This window comes from Talpa occidentalis, unplaced genomic scaffold (genome assembly GCF_014898055.3).
Source record: "Talpa occidentalis isolate TD23 unplaced genomic scaffold, MPIMG_talOcc4v2.1 talOcc4.5, whole genome shotgun sequence".
NCBI classification, from domain to species: Eukaryota; Metazoa; Chordata; class Mammalia; order Eulipotyphla; family Talpidae; genus Talpa; species Talpa occidentalis.
In genome coordinates, this window is record NW_023604861.1 from 51,020,987 (window position 1) to 51,035,049 (window position 14,063).

The 14,063-nt window shown below is 35.4% G+C and overlaps 1 protein-coding gene across 5 annotated transcripts in view; it reads right to left on the reverse strand.

The window, feature by feature from the left end:
* STARD13 (StAR related lipid transfer domain containing 13) overlaps positions 1 to 14,063 on the reverse strand; it is a 367,001-nt gene that overhangs the window by 283,468 nt on the left and 69,470 nt on the right. For 4 of the 5 annotated variants that reach the window (XM_054701404.1, XM_054701408.1, XM_054701403.1 and 1 more), the window contains one exon: positions 5,495 to 5,528. In XM_054701404.1, coding sequence (XP_054557379.1) covers positions 5,495 to 5,528 — 34 coding nt within the window. Of the gene's footprint in view, positions 1 to 5,494; positions 5,532 to 14,063 lie in introns of those variants that run through there. The other variant, XM_054701410.1, reaches the window with a different exon arrangement.

A 14,063-nucleotide genomic window follows, 5' to 3' on the forward strand; every position in this document is an offset into this window, starting at 1 on the left:
AACTAAACTCACTTTCATTCTAATTCCTCCTTATCTCCATTCCTTCATTTTCCTGTCTCTTCTGTCAAATGGTTTCTCATACTCTTACTATTTTAAACCTCAAAGTATTCATGACAAGCATTGTATTATTTCATTATATATTCTAATGTAGTAAAACTGAGTTTATAAATTACTTTCCTTTTTTTAAACTATAGGTATTTGCTAATTATAAAAAATTCTTTTAGAATTATAAAAGGGTGTACTTATTTGTTATAAAACTTTTCATGAAATAAAATGTAAACAAAATGATTAATGATAAAAATATTTCAATGGTGATACAAGTCCATAAACAGAATAGAGAGAGTAGTCAAGGTATTCTAACTTTTAAGATATCATAACTTGTTCCTTATGTGTTTTGTCGGATATTCTATTTTCTTTTCTTTTTTCCTTTTTTTTTTTTTTAAAGATTTATTTATTTATTTATACAAGCACTGGTACAGTCAGAAGCGCGGGAGGGTGAGAGTATTCACCAGAACCAGAAGGGGGAGCAGAACATGCAGACAGAGGAAATACACTGCTGAGGGGAGCAGTGGGCACAGCAAGGAGAGGTCTGCACGCCATGTGGAACCCTCACCGGTGGCCGGGGATCGAACCGGCACTGCAGAGGCTGTGCGCAGCTTCGCAGACCAGCACTCAACCGCTGTGCCACCAGGGGAGGCCCAAAGAGATTTTATTTTTTATGTCACAATTATATCTCTAAATAATTAGTTCTTTTACTTAAAAGATAAAAATCTTCTAGTTTAATGGAAAGAAGGCACAAAGGAAGAAGGATTGGGAGGAAGAAGTAGCAAAGGGAGGGAAGGAAGGAGAGAGGCAGACAGGAACATTCTGACTAGCGCTCTGAAGGGAACAATTTGATTACAGAGATAGAAACTGGGGTGGGGGTAGGGGAAGGATTCAATCTCTTTAGAAAGAGTGGAGAAAGCTTTCAAAGGCAGGTGGTAGCTAAGCTATATGACTAGGTGACAGCCATGCTGAGTTAGCAAAGAACATTGAAGTGGAAAACACAGCAATGTGAAATTCATCTGAATTCTTCAGGAAAAAGAAATTTTATATTTGCTGGTTTGGAAATCTCCCTGTCTCCTTGCTATTTAGGTCCTTTTGGAGGATGTGTGGGAAGCACTGCCCTGGAGATGACTTCGAATGCCAGCTGCAAAAGTTGGGGTGGATAAAAACCACTCTGCTTTCTCCATCTGTATTTAAGTTGGCAGCTTGCAAGGTCTATAACTAATTATTCAGAATTAACTGATGCAATTCAAATATAGAGGGAAAGAATGTATTTTAAGTAGATTTATATGGTGCTTAAGCTTTATATAGCACTTGGATTTCAAGATAAAGATTCACACTAATTAAAATCAAATAAAACTAAGATTCCTCTCACACACTCTAGTTTTCCTTTTGTCTCTTGTGGGCATATAGTCACTGAATGGTAACTGCCTCTCTTTATGTAGCCACAGGAAATCACAATTTTACAACTTATTAAATTATTGTAAATTTCACTAAATAGCCATACATTTACTGATCAAACTCTGATTTCACTGAAGAAATCTCAAGAGAAAGTTAGGTGAATGTTTTGAAGGAGGGATAATTATATCTTATTTATCATTGTGTTTTAATACCTTGCAAACTGCCAGGAACACAGTAAATGTTCAACAAATATCTGAATTAAAATGAAATTATAATTTCCAGTTGTGATTAGTGAGGAGTTTCAAGGATCTCTTCAGCTCAGACATTAATCACTATAATTATATTTCAGCAAAATAGGAGGATATTTTGCTACACTATATATGCTTTTATTCTTAATCATTGGATTTGGCTGTACCTATGACTCCCTGCAACCTCGGTGTCTTTTGCGAAATTCTGTTTGTGACAGATCCTTCATATGCTTGATAATGAGCCTAACAAAATACCATAATACAATGAAGCTGAGAAGGCAGAAAATAATTACACTACTCACAGGAAGAATGAATAGTTGAGGCCACAAAGCCTCTTTTGAAACTGTTCTTAGAGGAGTAGTCCCAGTTGCCCTACTGAAATTAACTGAGGAAAAAAATTAAGTAATTTTGTCAGATTTGATCTTATTTTTTCAGGCTTAAAATTTTTTTCTAAACTAAAGAGATATATATTGCAATCCTGCAGTGAAGTGTGCATTTTATGATAAGAATAGTATATCAGTACAAGATTCAAATATGCATGATAGTGAGCAACATTGAAATTTGGTGTTAATCTCCTAATTCCAAATTGGAAGAAATGAAAAGTAAATACAATAAGAAATGGAATTTAAAATTAACCATAAACACTGGGTTATTTTTTAAAGTTTGTGTGTATTTATGAATATTCACATTTACTTTTCAAAAATGAAATTAATTAATAATTAGGGTAGGTATATGACATTGTGTACCATTCTGCCCTGTTTTGGTTTTCTAACAAAGATCGCAACACGGTAAGCATAAACTCAGAGGATTTACTCCATTGTTACCATGGTAAATATTATTTCCATCATCAGTCTGAGACTCTTCAGTCCCAGTAAATAATCTAAACTGCTTAGGAGAGGGTCTGGTTATTTTGTGATCCCCTTTCTTAATCCATTAGTGAAATTAGTAACAATAATGGGATTTTATACCACCTAATCATGCTTCAGTTTTTCTGCTTGGGATCACCATTACATTGGACTCCACCAGAGACAAAAACCAGAGGAAAAGCAGGCCATTTTAATACACAAGAACGAATCACCAGGAATGACCCCATAAAGGCAAACACTGAGGTTGGGTCACGATCATGTTCTTCCCTTTTATCATATTACACTTTATCTGTATATATCGAGTGGCCTCTTCAGTCTGGTCTCCATATTACATCTTTAGTAAACCTACAGAGAGAAGCTCTTGGACAGGCCAATCAGAAACAAGGATGGGAGCCAAATTAGAAGCGAGAAAAATTCACTTCATTCTATAAACAGCAGGAAGGAATGGACATTATACATTTAAATTATGGAAATAATTTAATTTGAATGATGAGAATAAAAAATAAAAGAACAACTGAAAACCCAAACTTACAAACTGATTTACATTTGTATAGAAATTTGAATTAGGCTTCAAAAACTCTTCTGATTTACATGTGCAGAAAAAATTGTTCTCAGACAACCTTCACCAAATACTTTCTATTCCAAGAGTGCTTTCCATAAATATTTATGTGAAAATTGATTTGACTCGTTTCTAGTTTCTAGTTTCTGCTGACCTGCTTGCATAATCTATTTTTTTTTTCTGTCAAAATGAAACAGTAGCTAGAGGAGTGGATAAGCAACTAAAAATTCAATCTCTGATAGACTGAACTTGCACTTCATGATACCTCAATACTCATAGATAAGTTCCACACCCAATCTGGTACTTTTATACCACATTAGAGTCACCTAAACTAAACATCTTTAGGCATTGGAGATTGTGCTTCCTTAGCACTGGAGATTTCTTAGGAAAGTACTTGTCATTTCTGGCCCCGAGTTAACTTCAGCTGTTTCTTATGCATGCTTTTGACTGTAGCTTTACATAATGGAAAATAGCATTTAGCTATAAACAAATAGGATAGGTTCATGCTAAAAAGAAAATAAGTATCACATTCTAGTTATCAAATCTCCAAGAAAAATACTTTGTTTAAAATTTTCAAATATTGTCATTTGTGTAAATCTTTCATATGGTTATGTCTGGAGTGGAGCATGTACTTTACTGAGGTAAACAGAGTATCAACTCCTTAAAGGCAGGCTGAAATTCCAACAAGAGACTTTTTTTTTTTTTATAGAGGCATGCTTTATTTATTTATTTATTTATTTGTTTGTTTGTTTATGCAAGCGCTGGGTACAGTCAGAAGCACGGGAGGGTGAGAGAGCGGGCGGCAGGGGAGGTCTGCACGCCATGTGGGACCCTCCTCCGGTGGCCGGGGAGCAGCCGGGGATCGAACCGGCGCCTCCGGCGCAGGCAGCTTCGCAACCCAGCGCTCAACCGCTGCGCCACCGGGGAGGCCCCCAACAAGAGACTTGAAGCACATAGGGTTCTACTTATGGCATCATTTGCTATTGGAACACATTCCTGTAATTTTCAAAGAAGGTTTTCTTTATTTCCTCAAGTGGTTAATTAAGTATTATATATTGTTAAAACCTCAAAAGTGAAACTGAAAATAGATTAGATTATTCATACTCAATGCTACAAGCATTTTACAGATAGCAGAAGAAAATACTGCATTATGGCTGGTGGGTCCTGCACATTCACTAAAGACAAAGTTCCATTCAGTAACTTTGTATGCTGGTCCAGTGTAAAGGTCTCACAAATCAACCCAAGAGATGGAAGAGCACCAGATGACTAACCATGTTCCATGGTGATGCTAATTTGAACTGAAACTGCAATCTTTGTTTTGAAGGATGAATTTTTTTTTGTTTGTTTATTTTTATTATTAGGTAATGTTGCATTACACTGTTACTTGTGTTTTGGAAGTATAGGAGTTTCCCCTCTCGGGGATGTTGCCACAGTGCCCCCACCACAAAAGCTGAATTGGGCATTGAATAATAAAACTTGTTCGTCAACAGAGCAAAGGAAAAGGAGTATTTAAAGATAGAAGTAGTGATAGTTGCCATGCAGATAAGGGCAACACTCATGTATTATTTTTTCAGTGGCATTATTCGACAAGATTATTCTTAAAACAGGCTTTGTAGCAACAGAGAAAAGAAGCTTCAATTTTATATTGAATCATTCCAGAAATACATGATCTTCAAGATATGAAGAATATGCATGGTGGAAATACACAAATTTTTTACAGTAGCTTCCCTCTATACATAACCATTTAAAAGTTCATGCAAAGGAATGACAAATGAAAAGAAAAGATTCAGAATGATGTATCTACAGTAGACCGGTCAAATAAAGGACTGCTCAAATACAAAAACAGCTGTCAAAAGTTGGTAAGAAGTGGTGGTTTGGGGGTTGTTAACTATTATTTTATATAGTCATTGAAAGCAGAAATTCAATAAATTAAGATGTGAAACATTTTGACTTATACAGAACATTTCCAAATACAGAAGCTATACAAATAAAAATTGCTACCTTTCATTATTGTAAAGAAGACTCATTTTCAAAGTAGTTGTTTCAGTATAAGTGTAATCTTTCATTTTGTTCTTACTTAATCTGTAGTATATATTTCAAGATAAAGATTGGTTAAGCAAAGGGTTTTCTTTATACGTGAAGCCAACTGTAGTTTGGAGAGTGAACCCAGGATGTGACTGAATGAAAGTCACAGAAGAGCTAAGTGAATTGATCCACATTTCAAAATATAGGACATATTCTGACTTAATGTCATAATGTGACTATCAGTTATTCAGCAAGACTCATGACCTGTTTAAATTTATAGGGAATAGGCAAGGTTCTTCAAACAAGTGTTATAAACAAATAGTAAAACATACTTCATCAAGAAGACTTACCAGTTCTGTCTTTGCTTCCTTCCTGAGGGAGTACCTGCGAAATCACAGTTCTCTTAGTATCTCAAAATTACACAGATTTCATTAAAATACATCAAGCTTATGGGGAAAAAACTCTGTAAAATGAGAATCAAATGATGTAGAGAGATGAAAATAAAATTCCAGCCAGGGTACGAGGATTAAATAATTTTATGTTGCCCAGATCATTTAGAATAATTAAAATGTTTATTAGTGAGCATGATGCATGAAGTTTATTTCTCTCTGACATATATAAAGATTTGCACTACACCACACATTCTTTTAATAACTGAGAAGACAGAGACTAGTTTCTGTCTTTATTGCCCTCTTGATACTACCAATCTCCTCCATGTTAAATCTAGTCCTTCCCTCACTTTAGCTCTCTAACCTTGCAGAAGTCAGGCAGCTGAGCACACCCCTTTTCTGAAACTTTATCCTTCTGGGCTCTTGTACTTCTACAAGGTCACTACTGCCATTTCCACATGTCTAGCTGTTCCATCTCATTTTCTTGATAGGCTCTGTTTTTGGTCATTTCCTCTATATTGATTTCATTTACTTTTGCTCTATTTTGTTTTGACAGACATTGGTGCAGGGAAATTATCTTCTTATTTTATACATTTTTCAAAGTGATCTCATTTATTTCCCATCTATACTCTGTCAGCCTCCAAACTTATATCTCCAGTTCATGCCTATTTCCTTGAACTCCAGACCACTAAGAAAAACTGTTTACTGGACATCTACAGGTGGACATTTTACAGACATCCCAAACTCCATATTATCATAGCGCAACATTATGCACCCTTCCCACATAAATAACAACCCCCAAGCTAATCCTTTCCCTGTGTTACCATCTTAGTGAATAGCATCTCCATTGATATGGATAAAATGTTCATTTCTCCCACCTCTAACTCTACCAACAAATTAATATGTTAGTGCCTAACCCCCAGTCAGATGGTATCTGGAGGTGGGGCTTTTAGGAGGTATTAGATTTGGATAAGGTCATAGTGATGAGGGCCCCATGATAGGATTGATGCCCTTTTGAGAAGATGAAGGGCTCAGAGCTCTCTTCGTGCCATGTGGGAACAACAAAATATGGTCATTTCCATTCCAAACCAGGAAATAGACCCTCACCAAACACTGAATTTGCCAGGACTTTATCTTAGTCTTTCTGTCACCAGAACTGTGGAAAATAAATGTTGGTAGACAACCATCTCCCTGGTTGTTCAAATCAGAAACTCAAGGATCCTTGACTCTTTTCTGTTCTGACAAAATTCTATTGATGTGTACTCCCCAATCTTGCACAAATTCATGTTTTCATACCTCCTAATCAATATTCAGTCTATGCTTAGATACTTGCAAAAACATTCTCATTTCTAGTCTGATTCTAGTCTTCTCCCTCTCCAATGCCCACATACCCAGTGTGATCTTTCTAAAATTCAATTTGGTCATTGGTAACCTTAAGAAAATTACTAAATTTTTCCAAGTCTCATTTCCTCATCTGTCAAATGGGATTGCTTTGAGGTGTAAGTACAATAATTCACGTGATATTCTAAGCAGCACCTACTGAAGAGATTGAGTGCTACTAAATAAAGTTCCACATTCATTAATAATATAAGTAACTCTTGAAAGAAATGAAGGTAAAATTTATTTCAAAATAAATCAAAGTAGCCCAGGTGACATTGGGACAGATACAATAGAGTAGTTGAAGATAGGATGGCTGGGTGTTAATTACTCAAAATACACAGAATTTGTCTTTTTCCTTCTGGCTTATTTCACTGAGCATAATTCCTTCTAGCTCCATTCACATTGCTGTGAACGCATGAGTTTATTTTTTTGATTGCTCAATAATATACCATTGTCAGATGGTTTCACTTATAGCAGGAATATAGGGGAACCAAGTAAGACATCAGTGTAAAAATATAATAACAGTACAAAACACAACAAAGTAAAAACATATAATTATAAATCAGAGACATATTGCAAGGGAGGAGGGAGAAGGATCAGAGGAAGGGAGGGAGGAGAACAGAGGTCTGAGGTGATGGTGCACGGGTGCATTGGGGAAGGAAGTTCTATGGGGAGTATGCCTGAGGGCGTGGAGGGAAGCAAATATTGTTAAAAAATGAACAACGATGTAAAAAAATAAAAAAATAAAAATAAATAAATAAATGCCAGGCTAATGTTGCAAAAAAAATACACAGAATTTGAATTTGATAAATATACAAATGTGTACGGAAATATGAAAAATGTTAGGTGTCACGTTCATAAAAAAACATAGAACTTAAATGTCTAAAAATAAAGCAATGAAAGTTAGTATTCCTGAAAATAAGAAATATTGGAAAAATATTACTACAGTTCAAAGATGTCAGAGATATTTGAAAATGAACCCCTAATGCATGTAAACATTTCAATATTACAATAGCACATGAAAAGTTAGAATCAGAAGTGTAAGGAGACCTATTTCCCAGGAAAATTTATTTGGCAATGAATAAATATATAATATGTACTTTCTACATGTCAGTTTGAAAACATTCATAAATGTGATAAAATATATGCTTCTTTATGAATGTACAGAAATATATTAGCATGTGAACTTTCATTAAAAATCATGATGCTAGGGACTAGAATGAGGAGGGTAACAGAGTTGTTTAATGGGTACCCAGTTTCAGTTTTGCTAGATGGAAAGAGCTCTGGAGATGGAGATAGTGACAGTTGCTTCACAATTTGAATGTACTGATACCACTAAACTACACTTCAAATGGTTAAGATAATAAATTGTATGCTATGTATATTTTTTCGTAATTCAAATTGAAGACATGCAAAAATTCCCTAGACACACAACTCTTATGTTTAACTTGCCACTACCTTTCACTTCACAATATTCTGTTTGGAAGTCCAAATAATAGGGTAGAAACATTTTAGCTCTCAGCAATATAATATATTAATAGACTATCTCTAAGATTCACAATGTGACCTATAGACAGATATTAAAGGAACTGCTGCTAACTTGGAAAAAATTTTTATGCACTTAAACTTATTCTGAGGTTATATTCAGTTCCAAAAACAGAAAATAAATGTGCACTTTTGAGCAAATTATTGCATAATGTCATTCCCTGATGCTTGTATAGTTAGAATAAATGTCTCTAATCAGCAGTGGGTATTTTCCTCTGGATATTTTATTCAATAAATATTTGTTGAGCCCTTTTATATATAAATATATATATATATTTCACACTATGCTGGGAACTTGACTCTTTCTCTGTTATATAGGTGATAGGAAATAAATAAATCATCCAAACTGGAGATTTTGGAACTCCAGAACTTTTAGAATTACCTCACGCATAAACTGTAGGAAATTCCTTTGAATATAAGAGTCACTTCCCTGAAAGGCATTAATTTGTAATACTTTAAAACCATAGCAATTATTAATCCATGTTCACACAGAAAGCTTTAGAATAATAACATTTTGGGAATTTGTTTTATGAGAAGGCTAGATTCAAAATATAGTCTTTTGGAACACTTATCCAGACATGTATCCTTCGTCCACATAGATAAATATGCAAATTAAATGAACACAAAAACACTAGGTAGCCATGAAAACATTCATATAACTTTTTTACTGGGAGGCTATGGTTATTGAGGCATGTGATGATCAATCAAGTCCATAAGCACATTAACTATTGTCCAAGTGAAATCACAAAGCTGTTTCAACACCTGCTGCTCCTGAAACACAAAGGGCCCATTTGTTCCTAATGTCCTTGAAGTAAACCTTTATAACCAAAAGCAGCAGATAAAAACCCAAAATAAATAAACTCTTAAGTAAACATGTAAGCCATTTTACTATTTGCTCTTTACTTTGTCCAGAATACACCTGCTGGTTTCAAACTCAATAAATTATATTCAGTGGTGACCCTGTTTTAAACATTACAGAACAATGTTTCAGTATAATGAGCAGATAAGGGTAATCACCAATAGAAAGTTGGTTTCCTTGGACAAATATAAAGGCTGTGAATATTACACACTGACTTTGGCCCAAGTAATATGTAAGGCCGACTGACTTTGATGTAGGTGAATTCATATCTTAAAAAGTCCCACTTTTTTTCTACTCCTCTTCATGTTAGTTATCTAATATATCATATACAAACTATATCTAACTGTGCAAAAATGAATGAGAAAAGGAAATGCTTAAAAGAATTACTATCTGTAATTCATTTCAAGGAGCCCTGTTCAGAGAAGAGTTCAACCACAGTATCAGTTTATGAAGAAATAAAATTAAAATATAATGTTCCTTAGTTACCATTCTAAATTCTCATTACTGACTTTGAATTCAAAACATTCAAAGCATGACCTTGAGAGCAGTTTACAAAACTTATTTGCTTTTATTTCTGCAAAAATTCTACCTACTGGTTCTGATCTAATTGTAAAACTATCCCTTCCTTAAATTGAAAAAGATTGTAGTAACTCTGACTTGATGGGAATATAGGGAGAAATAGAAGAGAACAGGGCCTCCCCGGTGGCACAGCGGTTGAGCGCTGGGTTGCGAAGCTGCTCGCAGACTCTGCAGACCGGTTCGATCCCCGGCTGCTCCCCAGCCACCCGAGGAGGGTCCCGCATGGCGCACAGACCTCTCCTGCCGCCCGCTGCTCCCCTCAGCAGTATACTTCGGTCCTTCTGTCTGCTCTGCTCCCCGCTCTGGCTCTGGTGAATTCTCTCATTCTCCCGCGCTTCTGACTGTGCCCAGTGCTTGTATAAATAAATAAACAAACAAACAAATAAATAAATAAATCTTAAAAAAAAAAAAAGAAATAGAAGAGAACAGATTTCCTCACAAATGATTACGGAAGTCACAGAAAAAGCTGCAGAAAGGATATGGAGAATGTATTATATAATTTCAAATCTGCTCTTTATTTTTACTTACTCTTCCCTGATTTCCTGGATTCGATATGTAAAAGTCATGGTTAATTTCAGTGCTAAATAAAAACTCAATAAATCTTCAACCAAAGAGTCCAAAGAAATCTACTTTTGTGGATTTAAAAATATTTTAATTAATCCCATGAATTATAAATCTTTCCATTTCTAAATTTAAATTATGGTGTATGTATATTAATATTCACATATTTGAATAGAAGTAGCAAGTAATACATTAATTCAGACATTTAATCTAACTGCATAAAAATAGTTTTTACAAGTTCAGTGACTCTAAAATGATGTTATTTAATAAGCCATGGCATTTTAATAAGCAGTCTTGACATCTGGTGCTAATAAAAAGAATTTTATATTTTACAGTTAACATTTAAAGAAAAAAACATGACTGTAGTTTTACTGTTTTTCACAGACCACAGACGGCACAGGCCACATTTGGGTGGCTTCATTTCCTTCTTGATTAGTTTATATAAAGAGGCCACTTGTTTTCCTTCATTCTATGTATGTTTTATATATGAATTGGACTGAGTCCCAGAAATGAATAAATGAAACAAGAAAGGAATGCATCAAATGAAAATGAAGTTTCTTAATAACAAAACTGATTATAGAATTTTCCTGGATCCAGTTTAGTTAATAAAGTTCACTCTAAAACAATGATCCAAGGAATTCTGCATCTGGATAAATATTTGAAGTAAGTTTTCCAGAACTGTGAAAAGCCGTAAGGACTTAGAAAATTTCCATGTTTCATGCAACCTTGTTCTCTCTAGGCAAATTTTGACCAATCCTTGAAATCAAGGCAGGTTTTGCCAGAAACCTGTATGGAAGCAGTAACTGAACTAAATGCTGCTGGGGCAGCCAGACAAACATGGGGACCTCCAGAGCCTCTTCACTTCTCTAGATCATGAACTTGAAATATGGGCCTTCTTGTCCAGGTTACTCAGATTTTTTGCGTTCTTCCCTTTAGATCCTGTGCTCAGTGTCTACCTTCAACCTGGACATTTGATTTGGAGTGTCTTATGACTCTGACCCCAAAATACCTACTGCTGATCCTTTACTCTAGAAGATGCCACTACTTATGTGGAGGCACTGATGTAATAGTGTAAACAGGTATCATATAAACCATTAAATTTTATTAGAAGAATGAAAAATTAATGATTATACCTAAACATTTACTGAGTCGTAATAATGGGAATGTTATGTTATGAGGTACTCAAAGTGACAAACAAAGCTCTTGAATGCAAAGTCAATGGATTAATCTGTGAGAAATGGAGAGAGTGAGTTAATAGCTTAAAATCAATTTTTTCCTCTTATTTCATTGACAATTCTCCAATAATCATAAAAAGCATAGGATTTCATGATTTTTTCTTTTTTTATTTTAACATTTACCTTTTTTTTACATTTTTTCGACAATATTTGCTTCCCCCCACCCCCTCAGATTGAGTCCCCCTAGAATTTCCTTCCCCAAGGCACCCGTGCACCATCACCACAGTCCCCTGTGCTCCTCCTTCCCTCCCTCTGATCCCTCTCCCTCCTCCTCCTTTGCAGGATGTCTCTGGTTTATAATTGTTTTTGCTTTGTTGTGGTTTGTACTGTTATTATTTATTTTTATGGATTTCATGATTTAAATATGGATTCCCCAGTCAAGTAACTATATCTCAAGCCCAGTAAGACACACTTCAGAGATCATGGTTCAGCTACCTGTTTACAAGAGGCCTGATCCATCCTAAGATAATTTTGTGGTTAAGTAAAAGACTCCAACACTTGATAATCTAGAAGGAGAGGTAAGACCTATATATACAAAAGAACTAGAAACTTGATACAGAGTCTACTGATTAGATAACCAATCCAATTAACATATAAAAATCCCATAGAGTTAAGTGAAGGAATTTTTACTACATTTGAGCATGCTGTTGAAAATCCAGATACATTAGAATGAACTTGAGTTTTCTACTCTGAATAAAATGAGTCTAGAACAGAAGACAGCCCCAGAATGGAAAGGTTACATTAATTCCATGGAACAAGTATACTAAAAGAGGTATATGCAAGGCATAATTGTTACATAGCTTAAGGAGTACTGCATTTCATGAAGAGAAGCAGTGAATATTTATATATAGAGAGATATTTATGTTTTTGGTTTTTTTTTTTTTTTTTTGGTGGGACCCTCAACGGCGGCAGGGGAATGAACCGGCGCTGCAGAGGCAGAGGGCAGCCTCGCAGCCCAGCGCTCAACTGCTGCGCCACCAGGGGAGGCCCTATGATGTTTCTTAAAGAATAATCTCACTAAGAAAACAAGAGGGAAAAGGGAATTTCAGAGAAAAGAAACATGTATGAAGGAAAGGGGCAGAGAGAATATAAATATCTGGGGAAATGCAAGTATTTTAGTAATGCTGTAAATCACTTACGAAAAAGAGTGTAAAGTGATGGGCTAGAAAAAAAGTAGCTTGTATTCTAAGGAGTTAGAACTGACTTCTATGGGTGAAGGGGACTAAAAAATGTAGGTTTTATAATGCTAAATCCAGAAACAACACAAGGGAAGAATAGGACAGACTGTGCACCATGAACATATTATGGGAATGCCCTCTAAGGCCCATGTTCTGTGAAGCAGCCATGAAGGAATCTGCTGCCAGCAAATAACCCAGCCTTTCAACCCTCACTAATGACCAAGGAGCCATATATTGAAGATTTGAACATGGTGCATTCCTTAAAATTCAGGGAAGTAATTAAACCTCAGCAGTTGACTTCCTCATACATAGGTCGTATCAATATATTTTTAGGTCAAGATAACTTAGGAAATTATCAAAAAATAATTACATTTTTATTTCAATGATTCACTGTTCCTAGCTATGCAAACTAAACTCAAACGTCCGATTGTTGGGACAGTTCTCATAGAGTAAAATCTGTCAGTCTGCTTCCCAAACTCATATCCTCACTTCGATTTTCTAATAAATTCTTTCTGCAATTATTATTGGGATGTTTATTTCATTTAACCACAGAAATCAGAAGATTGTTGCTGGAGATGGAAGACCAGCTGAAACAAAGGACCAGGACTAGAGTATGTGTGAATAAATTATGAGTCATATTCAGGAGGGGATTTGTTAAAAATCCAGGAGAGCAAGGGATTGAAAGACAGAGAAATGTCTTAGATGGTTTCCAGGTTCTGGCTTGGGCAATCTATTCCATGGAATTATCATGTTGATGAAGATGATTAATAGAGGAGATGGAACAGGGTTTGGAGTATAAGGTAAAGAATTCTATTTTCAGACACATTGAGTTTAAAGAACTGTGCGGCTGAATCAGGAAGCTGGAGTTCAGAAAAGTGGTCTGTACTGAATATGGAATGTCAGTGATAATTCCAGCTGGGAGAGAGAATGAGATTGTTCATAAAATGTGTGATTATATTGAGAAAAAGAGAGGCAAAGGCAAATGTCAGGGTCATAACAATCTTAAGGAAGGTGAAGGAAATGACTGAGGAAAAGAAGCCAGAGAAGAGAAAGATATAGTATATGACAAAAAGGTGAATATTCTAAGTAGGGAGGGGAGGAGGTTATTAGAGAAACACTAGAAACTGGCAACTCTGAAGAAACTAAAATTGGCAATTATAAGATAACCTTGGCTAGAGTCTAGGGGTAGAAAT